Consider the following 15,400-nt stretch of genomic DNA (forward strand, 5'->3'; position numbering starts at 1 on the left):
ACTAGGGTTAATTCGTGCTGTTTATGCTCCCTGAGCTAGGTTCTTTTCATAAGCAGTCAACGAACTGTACGGGCAGACTGGGATGGGAACAGCATTACCAAAGGTTACTTAAGTAATCTTCCCTTCTTAATTTAATGCCCCAGTTAGGTACAATTGTAGCCTCACTCACTAGATGGTGTGACTTAATATATTATCTGAAGCTTGTATCTCTTAAATGATAATTGTACTGACTATTCATGTCTCATCTTTGTTGTTGACACATTGTTTTGCATACTGTTGATACTGTATATGTCTGATTTTATTTAGGTTGGTGCCTGCATTGTAAATTCAGAAAACAAGATCGTTGGAATTGGCTACAATGGGATGCCTAATGGTTGCAGCGATGATGTACTACCCTGGACAAGGACAGGAGCAAATAGACTAGAAACAAAATACCCTTATGGTAAGGTTTCTTGTGGTTGACAGGTTAGACTTGTGATGTCTGTATCTGTGAAAGTTCAGCTGGTAAAGTAGTTGTTCTTCCACTCACTTGATATTGTTAATGTGCTCATTTGTTGTACACCAGGATAAAAATCACGGTCTTTTTGAAGGACTGACTTCCTGGTGAAATAGGTTCATAAATATTATCCATTTTGGATTGGGTAGTGAAAACTTGTAAATATGAAGCAGCTCATTAGCACGCAGTTGCAGTGTGTGCAGATGATAGCTGCTTCTGTGTGTTCATTTCCACAGAAATTACAGACTGTGTCTATGCAAAACAAATAATTGGGTCTAAAATACAAGTATTAAAATCGTGAAGTCCAGTGGTTGTGGGAAATTTGTTTCAGGTGGCATAGGTTGATGGCRTAGGTTATACATACTATGAAGAAACCGAATCTTTGTCTTAAAGTCTGTGTGCAGTGGATCTACCCTTTTGGATTAGGTGATTTCCATTGTTCATTTCAGCCTCTGATTTGATTCAGGTTTACTAAATGGACAAAAGGAATGAAAGCAAGGATGCTTTCATGGTAAATATGGTTGAGTGCTGCTTTGGATCCTGTCTTTGTCTTTGCAGTAGGCATAGTTTGGCCTTCTGTAAGTGTGCTTAAAAGGGCCCTCCCTGAAATTTGGTGGACCTGTCAGCCGGGCTGTACAGTTACTCCTCTGGATCATGTGTGGTTTGCAGGAACCAAGGAGACTGGGCTGCCTCAGGCTTCATGCCATGAGTGCTGTCGCTGTGCATGGAAATGGAGTTGAGAGCTRCTTCGTGGCCTGCAATGGCTGATATGGGGAAGAAACGTTGGCTGATGAGAGACCATACAATCCCCGTGCTTCTTCAAGTCCCCCTTCATCTTTCTGTACCCATTCCAGCTCCTGCTGCATCTCTGTGTGTCAGACCAATGAAGCAGAAGCCACAGGCACAGGAAGAATGGGTATTAGGAGCTTCTTCATCCTGTGCTGTATCTCAGCATGTCCTAAGCTCAGGAATGGCTGGGGGGAGAAGCACAAAAGGGAGAACGAGAGCCTTGAGAAATTTTCCCTTCTCCCTGCATGTGTGGGGGAAAGTCAACACCAGAGTTCACCTTTCGCAGAGAAAAACTGACTCTTCTCCAGTGACCAATATTTATCTCTGCCTACTAATTCTACTTCTTACTTGTAACTTTAACAATTGGTTTGATAGAGAAATTAAACTTGCATGAGTTTTGACATAGCCTGTGTTCACTCAGAGCTCTGTCTAAAAACCATTTTCTGGTTTTCTGTAGCATTGAAGTGAAAGATGATATGCAGTGGCTCAGCACATAAGTCATCAGTTTGATATTTTTGACTTCTTAAAACCCCAGTACTTTGTCATTGTCCACTTYACCAATTTATTATAAAACCTCTAATGGTAACTCTTAAACTTGAGACCATTTAATTGTTTTTGTAATTGGTGTAGTCCCAATAGAGGGCCAAATTTGTAGTCTGCTCCTGCCAAATTTGWAATAAGCTCTAAACCACTGGTATTACCTATAATGCTGTGACCATAATGGTACAACTTGGTATGACTGCTCTTTATTTTTAGGGTGAGGAAACAAGTGTTAGCCCATTGATTAAATATAAAAGGCAGAAAACAAAATATTGATTTTGGTTGAATGTTTGTGCTGCTGTGTAAGGTCTCAGTTCTGAGCTAAAAATCATTGTGGGTGGTCTCTGGCATCTGAACATGTTCCAGACACTCAAATCTAAACTGCCCAATTTAAACTAAAAGTGCTGTGAGAAATCTGTACAAAATGACGTGAGAAGTTTTTTCGTTTTGTTAACTCTGACTCCAAAAGATGTGGAGCATGTGATGTTTTAAAAATGAGCTAACCGGTAACAGCTTGGAGAGCCGAGTTGATTTCCAGGGATGGGTCTAAATACTGCCCTTCCCCCCCCATTATCTTAATCTTCACCTCATTAAAAAAATCACAACTTTGTAGCACAAGTGTCTGCTGTGATGAATAAACAACCTATTTTGTAATTCACAGATTATTTAAACTGTAGCAAGTTCTTATTAATCTGACTAGTACAGTTGACAGACCAGACAAGTATAGATATAAAAAAATCTTCTGCTTAAAAAAATTCTGGTAGATGCAGAGACACATAGAATTGCTAAAATCTCATTAAACTGTCATTTTTCCTTTCTGCTTTTGCTAATCATCACAGCATTTGTGTACATTGAACTTTTTATCATTGCATTTTCTGGACTGGCTTGTTCAGAGACGGTACAACGTTACTGTGTGCTCCATTAGCTTATCATGGGAATGATGGTGCTTTCATCACTGCAGTGTAGCTTATTTGCTAAAGCTGATGGTAATTGTGTGTGTACCACCACAGTCAGTTGGAAGATGTCTTCTGGAGCCACTTCATGCATCTGCAGTGCTACAGAACAGGGCTGGGGTTGGATCTGAGTGCTGACCACCTGGTTAGGCATAAACACTTAACTCACTTCCCATCAGTTTTGCACCAATCTGACTAGATTTATCCAGAACAAAGCTTGAGTTTTGCTCTTCCAGTGGTGCTCTGGAGGGCAGGGTAGGAAAAAGACTGCAACAGTCATCAGGTGTAGGCTTGTAATGCAAAACCTGCTGAGATGTATGCTTAACCCTCCTTCCCTCAGGCCATACTGGGAGATATGCMACACATACTCTGTTTCATGCTCTGAAAATCAGTCTCTGATGAGCTACAAAAAAAGTCTTCTCACTTCTTTATGCACTTTGAACTTAGTCATACAAAATAATTATGTGGTGTCTTGGGACTCCTGAGACATGGAGCCCTGAGGAAACCCAGGGCCAAAGGTGTTGTATTGCTGATGGAGCCTTAAGATGAACATAGGCCAGTCTGTGCCARTTGGCCTCAGGACTGGCGTCAGTCCCTGGCCCTGTCTGTGTTTAGCAGCATAGACATAGTAAGAGATTGGACCCAGAGGCTATCTTTGCAGATGTGTGTTAGGTGATCCTACAACAAATATATTGAGCTCCTGCAGAGCTGATGGATGTGTTTACCCCACAGCTCTGACCAGATTCAGTGTTTCATGGCTAAAAATCTTCAGTTAACACCCTAAATTTATCTGTGGTTAGTTTATAGGTTCTTGCGTGTGCCAGCATTGTTCTATTAGCTTTTCTTATTCAGTGTGGTTAACCCTTCCTCCTTCCCTGTGCTCTTACTGATAATAATTACCTTTTGACCTTCTATTGTAAGGTTAAACAAGTCCTGTCACTCTTGAATTTTGCTGTATCTTGAAACTGGTTGGTTTGAAATTCACCACTGTCTCTGTTATCTGTTTGCTGCAATATACTGTATATATCTATCTCGCACCCTCAAGAGTGGGTTCTGCTCAACTTGCCGTTAGGGGCAAGGTTGTGCTTGATTAAGAAATCTAGGTGTAGCCTGAGCTGCTACATTGATGCCTGAGAGAAGGCATCAAAATGTGGTAGGTAGCACTCACCTTAYTTTAGAGGATGCAAACATTTGCAAGGCATTTGGATATTACAGGAATAGTGATGTGGATCAGCTGTACTGATACTCTGCATTCCTTATGAGAGTCTTGAAGTGGATTAAGGCTTTTCCTTCTAGTTGTAGTGTATATTTGAGCCCTATAACCTTGTTATGTCAGAAAGCACAGGGTGTTTTGCAGAATGCCATTTTTCACAGTACAAAATCAGGATTTTGTCATTTTGTTGGAACTGGCTCTGGGCTGCCAGTCAGTAACAGCAGCAGGKATGTGTCTGCCCACATGAGAGAAATAAATGGAAGTCCAGTTTTACTAAGATGTTATTAAACATTTACTAAGATGTTTTTAAAAGCTCTTCCTGAAGCATTGTGTTCAGTATTACATGCAGAAGCTTCTTAATAATTAGGCAAAATTCTGTCTTTCATAGTCAAAGTACCCTCTCTTTGTTAGATGAATCTGAGGATTTGTTGATACTCAGATTCCTCTCACCAGTCATTTAAAATATATTTTTCTCCTATTAATGCAAATTTTCCCACTAATTCTGGTTGCTGTGCTCCTGTTATGCCCTCTGTCTCCGCTGTAATCTAAGAGCATCCATTTGACAACCAGTCTCTAATTAAGAGTTTTAAATTAAACTGACTGGCAAATTTAGAAACCTCTAAGCAATACAGAAAATATTGAGTAAATATACTTAAAAATATTTATACAGGTTCAGATATGATAAAATATGTACTGTGGCAAAAAAATATGCTCTAATTGAACAGTACTTGCTGTGTAAAATGAAACAAACTGTTATTGACATTTCCTTGTGTTGGKATTATGAGCTTTTTGTCAATTTTTCAGAGAAATGAACACTCAGCAATATTCAGGCAAATGTTAGTTTTATAGAAGCTGTTATTTTGACAGCACAAAATTTGGTAAGGCACTCTGAAGAAGTGTGTTGCTCTATCTAATTGGCAGTGCMAAGTTGAGGCTTCATCTGGGTAGGGGATCTGTAGGAGATGGTCTCCACTTACAGCCACTGACTTTTGCCCTGCGTGGATTTTTGTCCAATTCTGGTGTCATACATCAAATCTGTAGAAAGCTTGGAGATTTAGAAACACCAAGAATAATACCTCTTGTTTTACTTGCCCACTAAGAAATGCCTCTGTGTTCTGCCAGTAKAAGAACCAGCTTAGAGCAGGGTGGGAGAAACTGTGAAATAGGGTGGGTTAGCTAATGCTGCTCAGGTTTTGAGATGGGCTTCTCTGGTCTGACCATAGCAAGTTTTGTAGTGTTCATAAATGGGCTGAGTGGTTCCCATCTTCGCTTCCCAGTTCATGAAGGAAAACTGGGAGGCTGGGGCTGTTCCATTTTTCTTACTGCAGTCTGAAGAGGCTAGGACTCCCAACAATATCTAGTGCTGTGCCCTGACCACAGCAACTGCTCTTCTCCAGCACACAGAGCGAGAGGGAGAACAGCAAGAGGGGCTGAGGGCAGTGGCAGCCCATCATCAGTATCCTGCCTGCCCTTAATGCAGTGACCAGCAAAAATCCTTMTGCTTTCAAAAAGGTTGAAGAAAAACAGATGTCATTCTCCAAATTCCAGATCTGTCAAACCACTGTCCCCAGTGGTTGTCACTCCAGACTCCCTTCCTTAAATTAATGTTTTAATACTTTCTGTGATTCTTGCTGTGTTCAGTGCCAGAGATCCGGCAAGTAAAGGATAACAAAATTCCTAGTCTGGCTCACTTAGTAATTAATAGCACTAAAAAGTTATTCTCCCCAGCCCTTCCTCTGCTTCTTTAAAGTTATGGTGGTCCCTAGCATGCTCTTCATCAAGCTTGTAATTCTTTAAAGAGTATTAAACACTTCAACTAATCCTGTGGTTCTTATAAGATTGCTAGTTAGAACATGTTTAATATGTGGGAAGAGTACTTCCGACTCTGCAACCCACTGGGAACATGCTCATGTCAAGTGTTCAATCCTACAAAATTGCCAGGGTAAGCAGGGGTCTCTTATTTACAGGTGGGCTTAAGAATGAGTACTACCTCATCTATGCAACACAAACCAGCATGCAATGACAAGAGATAGAAACACTAGCAATTAATACTACCAGTAATGAAGCAGTCACTCATCTGGTTTTTTTCTTTTTTCCCCTCTCGTGAACATAGTAGCAGGTGGTGGGAATGTCAGAGCACACACTTAACTTCTCATTGCATGGTTATTTCTTCAGCTAATGAAGCCTTTGGAGAATACTTTTCAAGCCACTTTTCCAGAATGGAAACCAGTATTGTGGACTTGATATTGTGTTGGCTATACATGAATATTATTTTTTAAAAAACCTAAAACTCTTGAGCCCTTCATAGGGTATTATAAAATTTCTTAGTTTTACTGGGCTGCTTAAATATTCAATTTTCAGAGTTCTGGATACTGTGCACCTGTGAAAGGTTATTTTAAGTTAGCTTTTTACTTTCTCAGAACAATTTGTAACTATTAGCAGGAGCTCTTAACATAGTAGAAAACTTCTTAACACCCCAAATGTACACTAGTTAGTCATTAACAAGAGTGATTTTGGACTTTTGGTTTTATTTTCTGTCTCAAGAAAGTTGGGCAGGTGTCTAGGAAAAATCTGGGGATAATACCTAGTCAGTATCTATCTGTCAGAGAGAGGTGAATTTCAGTAAAAGGATATTAAGAGTGATGGGACAAGGCCTAAAAATACTTGTCTGATGCCAGTACCTTCTTAAGGACCATCTGGCATAATATCCCTTTATAAGTAGCAGATGTCTAGGGAGATATATAAAACAAAGTCACATGTAATGGTAGTTCCTCAGAATATACTTTTAAATCACAGCAACTGAGACAAAATAGTTTGCTATTTAATAGCCCAGCAGACTAAAATAAAGTAATACTGGATGGAAAAAGATGACTTCTGGAATCAGTGCAAAATTCTGGTCCTGGACTACTTTCCACAGTAAGTTCAGTAAGAAATACTTCGTTAGGTTACTCCATGCATGAAAAACATTCTTCMTTTTCTATCTGAAATGAAAACCTGCTGGATTTGTTGGAGACTTAAGCACTTTTTGTCTTGGAATGATTAGTCTTTGTTTTTTACCGCTGTCTCTTGTCTTCTGTCCACATGGGAGAGTTGTAATTGTTCTTAACTTCAGATTGTGTTAAAATGGTCAGGAGGCAAAATTTATCTTTTTCCCTTGCTCCAGCTGATTATCTTCTGTAACTTATTTTTGGCCTGATTTTGTTTTTGCTTGGGAAGAGGTTTGTTGTTGAAAGTTTSTAGATGTCTACCAAAATAACCTTTTTCTCTAATTAGTGAAGGAAGAAAATGTGTTGCAGTAATATTAATGAAAATTTTCTGGTTTTATGGCTTTATGGATATCTGAGTTGTAGTGAATGAAAAATATTTACTGAATTTTCTGAATATTTAGTGAATGAAAAATGAAGGAATTAGTTTTGTTTCTTTTATAGTTTTGGGAGCCTTTGAAAACATCCTTCTTTCTGGAGACCTTCCATATTTAAAACTGCTGCCTAGAACCATATATATATGGTTCAAAGAAACTTAAAAGTTTCTGTCCTGTTGACATAGCCCCTAGTTCCAGTTGTGGAAATGATGCCACTCTCTTTTGTTCAATCTTCTGTAACCCCAGAAAAATAATTCTCTGACTCTTTATTGTAAAGGCTTTATAAGATTATTGTAAAGGCTTTATAAGATTGCTGCAACTCAGTAATATACTTGGAGTTCAACGTATTTTCTAAATGTACATGTTCATATAACTGCATCTCTCATACATTTGATGGCATATTTTTAAAATACAGTGTGACCCAATAACAGTTGCAATAGAAACAGTAATAAAAGTAAAAGAATAAAAGAAGCCTTAACGTGATGATGCTTGACTCTAGTTTTTTTTTTTTCTTTTTCAATTTCCTATTTTTTGTGTTGGTTCCTGGCTTTACTGGTTATGAGAAGATACCATGAGTGATAGCATAACATGAGTGTAGTAGAAGCAAATACTGAGCTTTTTTTAGCAAGTGTTTGTCTGCATGGGAAAGTTTGAGTGCTGCAAGTTAGGCAGTAAATTTGTAGTGCATTAGCTGTTAGACAGAAAATTCCATGTAGACATTTGGTGCATACGGAAAACATTTCCATTCTGCAATTATTCCTGCATGTTGAAGGTACTGCACTCAGTTATTTGTGTGGTGAGATCATTCACTCAGAGGTCAGTATATAGTACCAAATTTACTGTGAAGTTGTGCTATGAAGCTTTGTTTTAATTTTCACATGGACATGAGGGAGAGGGACTTGTTTTTCAAAACAAGCAGTGGAAAAACTCTTAACGTTGTCTGCACATGCAGGGCTGTAAATGATCTCAAGCTCACAGCACACTTCAGCATCTGTTTAAGAAGTCAGGGCATCAGGCAGTTCCTTAGTAGGTAGGTATATAAATTATGCAACTTGCTGTTATTCCTAGGAGTAAACAGGAAGTTCTCATGGAGTTCCTAATGTTTTTTTCAGAGCTTCGTTGTCGATAACACAGAAACTGTGCTCTTCTCACCTGTGTTGGTAACACATTAGATAATCTGCTGATGTGTACCTTATAAACACTGAAACCCTAAGGTGTTGTCTGTCCAGAAAGGGCTGTTGTGCTTATGGTGGAATAAGGCAGGATGGTCTGTTGCTACCTGGCCTATATCAAATCCATGGAGAAATACAGGACTTCGTTTTCCTGCTTGGGAAGTCTGGCACCTTTTAATGAGCAGTAAAGTCACTTTAATWTTAAAGCTGGATGTTTTTATGGTCAAGTGTGTCTTGTGTATTCTGGGGGTCAGAGAATCCTGCAGCAGCGCTGAGCCCTTCTGAGGCCCAGAAGAGAGAGCTGCTCAGTTTTACTTGGCGATTCTGCTGCCTTTAAGAGCACACAGTGCGCTCTCACAGCCATAAGACTGTTCCTATCTGTGCATGTAAACACATAAATGAGCTGTTTTATACTGGCAATTAGATACTCCAGAGAGTTGTGAAGCTGTGAGATATTGCTTCGCTAAGGGTGGTTGCAATGGCTTGGCCCACAGCCTATGGCTTTGTTGCCTGCAATAGTTATTAGCAAATGGCAATGCTAATGCACTTAATGATATCATTACTAATCGGCAGCCTGGTCAGAACAATTGACCTTCATTGATCTTGGTGTTTCTGCTTTTATTTCCTTCTCTGCCCTTTATGATAAGCTGTGCAAGCCATTTGTGTTTGAAAAGAGGTAAGCAGTTATATTGTAACACTTTTATTCTAGTTTGACCGATTTATTTTAATGATCAGTATTATGAATTGTTTGTTCTCTTGTTTAATCAGTGTGCCATGCTGAATTGAATGCCATCATGAACAAAAACTCAGCTGATGTGAAAGGCTGCAGCATGTATGTTGCCTTATTTCCATGTAATGAATGTGCAAAGCTCATCATCCAAGCAGGTAAGCAGTAGTGCCAGCTTGCTTTTTCAGGGTTGCAGTGCTGCCTGGTCATTGGTACCTTATAATAGATGTATTTGATGTTAAATTGCTGATGTTAGATCTAAATTAATTGCACTGTCAACTTCGTAAGATGCTGCTTGTGGGGGTTTTTGCATCTGAATAGTGCCAAATTTTTCCAGTGCTAATTGCATCTACTGTGATTCTAAATGTGCTCCTAATTTAGGTTTGTAACTTCTTAGCCCATGAGCTGCCAAAGAACAACACAGGCTTTGCATATAATTACTGTCAATTTTACTGTGCTCTGGCACATTGAATAGAGTAGGGCAGAAAGAAATAAACTTCTGCATGACAAAAGGTCTGTTGGGAGTATATACATGAAATTTTAATTTGAATGTGATTCATGGTAGATATTTGAAGATTTTAAAATATCTTTGCTCATAAATGTCATAAGATTCCTATGATCCTACTTTAATTATGTCTTTCATTATAATTGTTATAAATCTGTGCCACTGCAGCAAGTGTGCTGGCCTAAATGTATCTCCTTTTTTGAGATTAGGCAGTATCTGCAGTAGGCTTCAGTTCCATAAAAATCTCTGCTTAAAGTAGCATATATTTTGCTCATTGAGTGAAGTCACGCAGTCCCAGCATGGACTGCTGTTCTGGGGAGCATCTCTCACTGCTAATGGCCGCAGGAATCCAGGAAGAAAGCAGTAAACAGAATGCTTCTTTGTTTTGGTTCAGTATGGTTTGAAGTCAAAAGAGGTGAAGAGGGAAGGATGATGCTATTCTGCGTTTGTGCTTCATTCATGTCTCTTATTTACAGAATCAAAATCAAATGGTCTTCAAGGTAGATTGGCTGCTTGTTCTCATTGTAGTCACTCATCCTTGTGCACTTAGGTCAGCACTAAATTGCATTGTATTGATATTCATGCTGTCTGGCAAACACAGGAAGATGTTGATCAGCTGTGAAACACTTATCAATTCTCTTCTGAAGCCTTTATATTTCTCTCCTGCCTAAGTAATTTGGGCAAAGATCATTCAGCATTTTTATACAGCATACATTTCTGAGTAGAGGTGTAGCAAGGAGCTGTAGAGCATGTGGATGAATGCTGCCTCTTCTGTTTTTGTGCACCAGACATTACTATTTTTTGCAGTGTAATTCTAACATTTTTTGTTTATTACTTCGTTTTAGGCATAAAGGAAGTTATATTCATGTCTGACAAGTATCATGACACTACAGAAATGACAGCTGCACGGCGGATGTTTGATTTGGCAGGTATTATATATAGGTGAGAAAGCTTTGAATTAACTTTATTTTTACTCCGGAATGGATGAAAGGCGGGATATGAAAGAGACCAACTTTAGGGCAACAGTTTTTCTTTGAGCCATGTTGCATTTTWTTCCTCAGTAGTGTTTGTAGATGGCTTTCTCTGTAAAAGATAGTGGGTTGACCGACTGTTGCATCCTTCTTTTGTCTTGTGTGTGGTTAAATTTCAATTTCATAACGTTTGTATGAGAAAATGGTCCCTCACTCATTTTGTTCCTGGGATACAAGTGAAATTGCAAAGGTGGTGGTTATTTGTTACACTGTACTTGGGAAAGTCCTSGTTGACCCTGCTTTGAGCAGGAGGTTGGGCGAGGTGATCTGAAGTCCCTTGCAACCTGAATTATCCCATGATCATATGAAGTAGACTGAAGGAAACAACTGATTGTGGGTTTTTTTTTTCTTTTTTGGATTCCCCCATCCTCACTGGAACTTCAGTATCTTTTTGTTGCAGTCAGTTTAAGAAGGTGTCAAACAAGCCTCCCATAATTAGTTCTTGATGCATATAGCTGTTCATCTTCTTTGGTCAGCTTTTTTGTGAGAAAAGGRTAAAGCTTGGAATATTTTCCCTACAGTAATGGTAATCTGAAAAATGCTTCAAGAGTGGGGTTTTTAAAGACACTGACAGAGATACCTAAAGACAATCTGTTCAAGAGCCAGTTTGATCGGAGTAACACTCTGTGGGTGAGGCTAATTATGCAGTCAGGGAGGCTTTGCAACTCTARAAAGTTTTACAATATTAATATAAAGACTTTGAAAAATTTGCAAACATAACAATTCTGACAGGTAAAATTTTGGGATGAAAGGTACCTACTGGGCTGAGAAACATTYGTGGAAAAACACAGTAGTATTTGAAATTCAGTTTTAGTCCTTGAGCATATTTCCTAAATAAGACTGTTTGACTAAGACTGTTTGACTAAGAAGCATAAATCATTCTGTTGCAAGTCAAATCTTGTAACTTCTCCAGGGTGAGAAATGTTTCTTGCATTTCAGATTGTCATTCTGAACAAAGCATTCAGAGTTTCTGTGGTCAGCAGCATGTGCTTTCCTGTGTTGACTGTTATTCTTGTATCGATTGCTAAGGATGTAGGTGGTACTTAATGAATCTCTTGAACTGAACTGCAGAGCTTAATTAGGCACTAAATCCACACTATTTATATAATCTTTTGTTTACYGGTAGACTGGAAAATATGTGCTCAGTCCCCATATACCTTCCTTTCCAATTGCTGTAGCAGATGCTCTAATGATAATAAAAGGAAACATTTTGGGCATTATTAGTTTTGGAGTTCTAAAGTTACAATTTTTAAATGATTCCCACTTAACTAGTTAGGGTTTTACCCAGTATGGCATAATGTGATCTATTCCCCTTGCACAAAAATATTTTAATATGCTGACATGAAGTTTGAAAGTGTTTTTCTAAAACTTGGCAGGAAAAATTGGATCAAAGTATCAATATTATCAAAATGTATTTCAAATATCTTGTGTATATATACATATATATATACAGTATATTTAAATACTTTTCTGGATACCTGTATCTGTACCTACATCTTTAAATAGATAYTTAAAATATTAGAAATATTAATATATATAAATTAAAATCCCAGACCTGGTAACMTGATGCCACTGCCTGCAGCTAAATTGTTAAAAGTCCTTTGACTCCTGGGTAATTTATAAACTCCAATAGYAGAAGAATGTGCAGGGTAACCCACCCCATGTGTCTTTTTGTCTTAGTCTTTCTTGTCCAGGTTTCTCTCAGTGTGGTGCACTATAATTGGCTCCCATAGAGAAGAAAACTATGTGAATCCAAGGATATGGGTTTTTTTTTTTGGTTTTTATTTATTCCTTCAAAATCTTAGCTGGAACTAAAGCAAGCAAAATGTTTTAACTACTCACTAACTAATATTTGGTTTTCTGATTTTTTAGGGAATTCAAGCCAAAGTGTAACAAGATCATCATTGACTTTGATTCAATTAACAGCAGACCAAGTCAAAAGCTTCTGTGAATTATGTCTCATTAAGACTTTAGAAAAGAGTGATTATCCTTTTCTAAAAAGCTGCTAATGCCTTTCATCTTGAAATTCCTTCCAACTTTTTTTATGGTTTCTGTAGTTAAAGTAGACTTATAAGAAATCCAAGGCATAAAATGTCCCCTTCACTTCATCTTGTCATGTGGAATCTGAATCTACTTAAAATTTTTTTGTGCCTTTTTCAAAACTGCTTAAAAAGTGGAGACACATAGATGAAACAATATATGTAAAGAAAACTGTTCTGCTTCTTCCTGCATTCATCACCACATGCTCTGATGAGCTGTCAGCCTAGATTTAGACTCAGTTTAACTGTGGTACTTGCTGTAACCAGTAGTACRTTGGAATATGCTAATGTATGTTGATCTCTCTGTTGGATATGTGGATCTTAACAGTTGATCCTAATAAAGAACAAAAAATGTTATCCATGCAAATGCTAATCTTCCAACTGGCATAACACTAATATTAAAAAGTTTTACAGCTGTTAGAATGTGTGGTATTCTGCTTGTGTTTCCCAGCAAATGAAATTGTGATTTTTCTTTTAATTCCCATCTAACATTGCCCTACCTGGGGAGGGGTGAGAGGGGAAGCTGATCTGAGAATTGTCCATGCCTGACTGAGCTTTACAGGTGCTCTCAAATCCTTGTATTTTCTAGGTCTACCGAATTGAAAAGCGTTGAGGGAGTAAATAATTTGGCACTTTACCTTTGGGACTCTTACACTGAGGTTTTTTTCATGTATAGAAGAAAATAATTTTATTAGTCTAAGCTGTTTCTGGATAATCCAACATAGCTCAGTCTTAAACTCCACCTGCAAGGTAACTGAATAATTTTTTGTCCTTTGAGAGAAATAGGAGATATTCAACCCATATCCATATCTGTGCCAAAAGATGTAATTACCGTGTTAGCTTGTTTCCCAGTGCTGACATAGTGCCTCCATTTTCATAAATGTTGCCTAAAATAATATCCTTTTTAATTTTATCTTGAGATCTGGGAATAGATTTGAGTTTCTTTTCTCTAATTTGATTTTTAAAAATTAAATATGCCTAATGGCTTTGTTTAGATAACATTGGTGGTTGTTTGTTTTSTTGGTTTTGGGGTTTTTTTTTAATATGGTTATACTTCAATGAGCTTTTATTTTCTCTACAAAAGCTTTGTTTCATATTTTGAGACATTATGTAATTTGGCTTCCTACCAGTATTATTAAAGTCTTATTAAAATCCACTACATTGAAGTAGACTCATTATTATAATATTAAGTCATGCGCTTGGCTCCAGAGCGCTGCTGTTTTTGCAATCATATGGAAAGCATATTTCGTGCATTTGTGATATTACATAAAGTACAATGTTCATGAACCACTTGACTACTAAAGGGATCACTGTAATGTATTTGTGTCCATTTATAAGATAATTTCAGAGTTTCTTTTTCCTGCAACTGTTTTCCATGTCAAAATTGGTCTGTGGCTTAGTGCCAGAAGAAGAAATTTGCACGTGTGTGTGTGGGGGAGAATGAAAACTGAAAAATTACTTTAATAAAATGTCACTAAGCTAGTCTATGCACATTTTCTTTGGTCTGAATTACTAAGTTGAAGCATTTTGAGTTATACATGTCTGACAACAGGAGAGAGGGTAGAGAAGAAGCAGAATTTTTGGGTTTTGCAGCAAAATTGCTGTTCTCTTCATATAAAATTGCTAATCTAAGTTCACATTTAAAATATATATGCACTGTGATTCAAGTTGCTTTAAGTATTTCATGTTAGGCTTTGGATACTGTGAAAATATGATGTGCTTCAAAACTTACAAATTTTTTGAATCAATGTCCAGACRTTTTTAGGAAAAGTATTTTTTCTTTTATAAACTCTTTTTAGACCCCCCAGGACTTTCCTGGTTGTGTAACGAAAAAGCAGTGCTGGAGAAAAGGGTAGGATTTTAGAGTTCTTCTGATCAGGTTTTTATCTGATAGAGGCACACATACAAGATACCAGAGCGATGTTCAGTTGACTCAGACTAGTAAGTAGACTCTAATTTCCAGGGCAACTTTATGGAAAGTGAAAAAGCGTATGCACAACTCTTGAGTGTGCTTAGTTTGAGAGTAATGTTTTAGGGCAAATCTTAAAGTTTTGATCCTTACTTTGTGAATGTCCAGAACTCTGTGCACTTCTCAGCTCTTTTTGGTTTTATTTTAATGGTTCAGGAGATAATGCTTTTACTTCCAAATAAAAAACAATTAATAGAAAAAACAAAGAAAACTGCTAAATATAATAAACTGTATTTCTGCTCCTGAAGCTCAAGTTTGACATGAATAGAACCATTTCAACTGGAAGGATTTCTAGAGGATATTTAGTCTTTCACCCCTTGCTGAAAGCAGTGTTGASTTCCAAGTTAAATGCAGTTGCTCAGGCCTTGTCCGGGTGAGTCTCCAAGAACAGAGACTGCAGCCTCTTAGTGCTCCATTCCAATGCCGGATGCTCACTGACACTCCTCCGTGACCCAGGCTGCAACAGGATCCATCCAGTGCAAGTGGGGAACCAGGTGGATCCTGTTCTTTACAACTGCCAGCAGGGAGCTGTTCTGTTCCCGTTCAGGACTTTATGCTTCCACCAACTCATTCCTCCAGTCACTGCTACAGCTGGACTCGGAACC

At 38.0% G+C, this 15,400-nt stretch overlaps 1 protein-coding gene across 4 annotated transcripts in view; it reads left to right on the plus strand.

The window, feature by feature from the left end:
• DCTD (dCMP deaminase) overlaps positions 1–14,319 on the plus strand; it is a 49,321-nt gene extending 35,002 nt beyond the window's left edge. For 2 of the 4 annotated variants that reach the window (XM_057377894.1, XM_057377893.1), the window contains exons 3-6: positions 307–442; positions 9,293–9,409; positions 10,602–10,685; positions 12,660–14,319. In XM_057377894.1, coding sequence (XP_057233877.1) covers positions 307–442; positions 9,293–9,409; positions 10,602–10,685; positions 12,660–12,796 — 474 coding nt within the window. In that variant the 3' untranslated portion in view covers positions 12,797–14,319. Of the gene's footprint in view, positions 1–306; positions 443–9,292; positions 9,410–10,601; positions 10,699–12,659 lie in introns of all 4 variants that reach the window. The other 2 variants (XM_057377892.1, XM_057377895.1) reach the window with 2 other exon arrangements.
• The last annotated feature ends 1,081 nt before the right edge of the window (positions 14,320–15,400 follow it).

The sequence above is a fragment of the Malurus melanocephalus genome, unplaced genomic scaffold (assembly GCF_030028575.1).
Source record: "Malurus melanocephalus ecotype Western Australia unplaced genomic scaffold, MMel_1.1 scaffold_330, whole genome shotgun sequence".
Lineage (NCBI taxonomy): Eukaryota > Metazoa > Chordata > Aves > Passeriformes > Maluridae > Malurus > Malurus melanocephalus.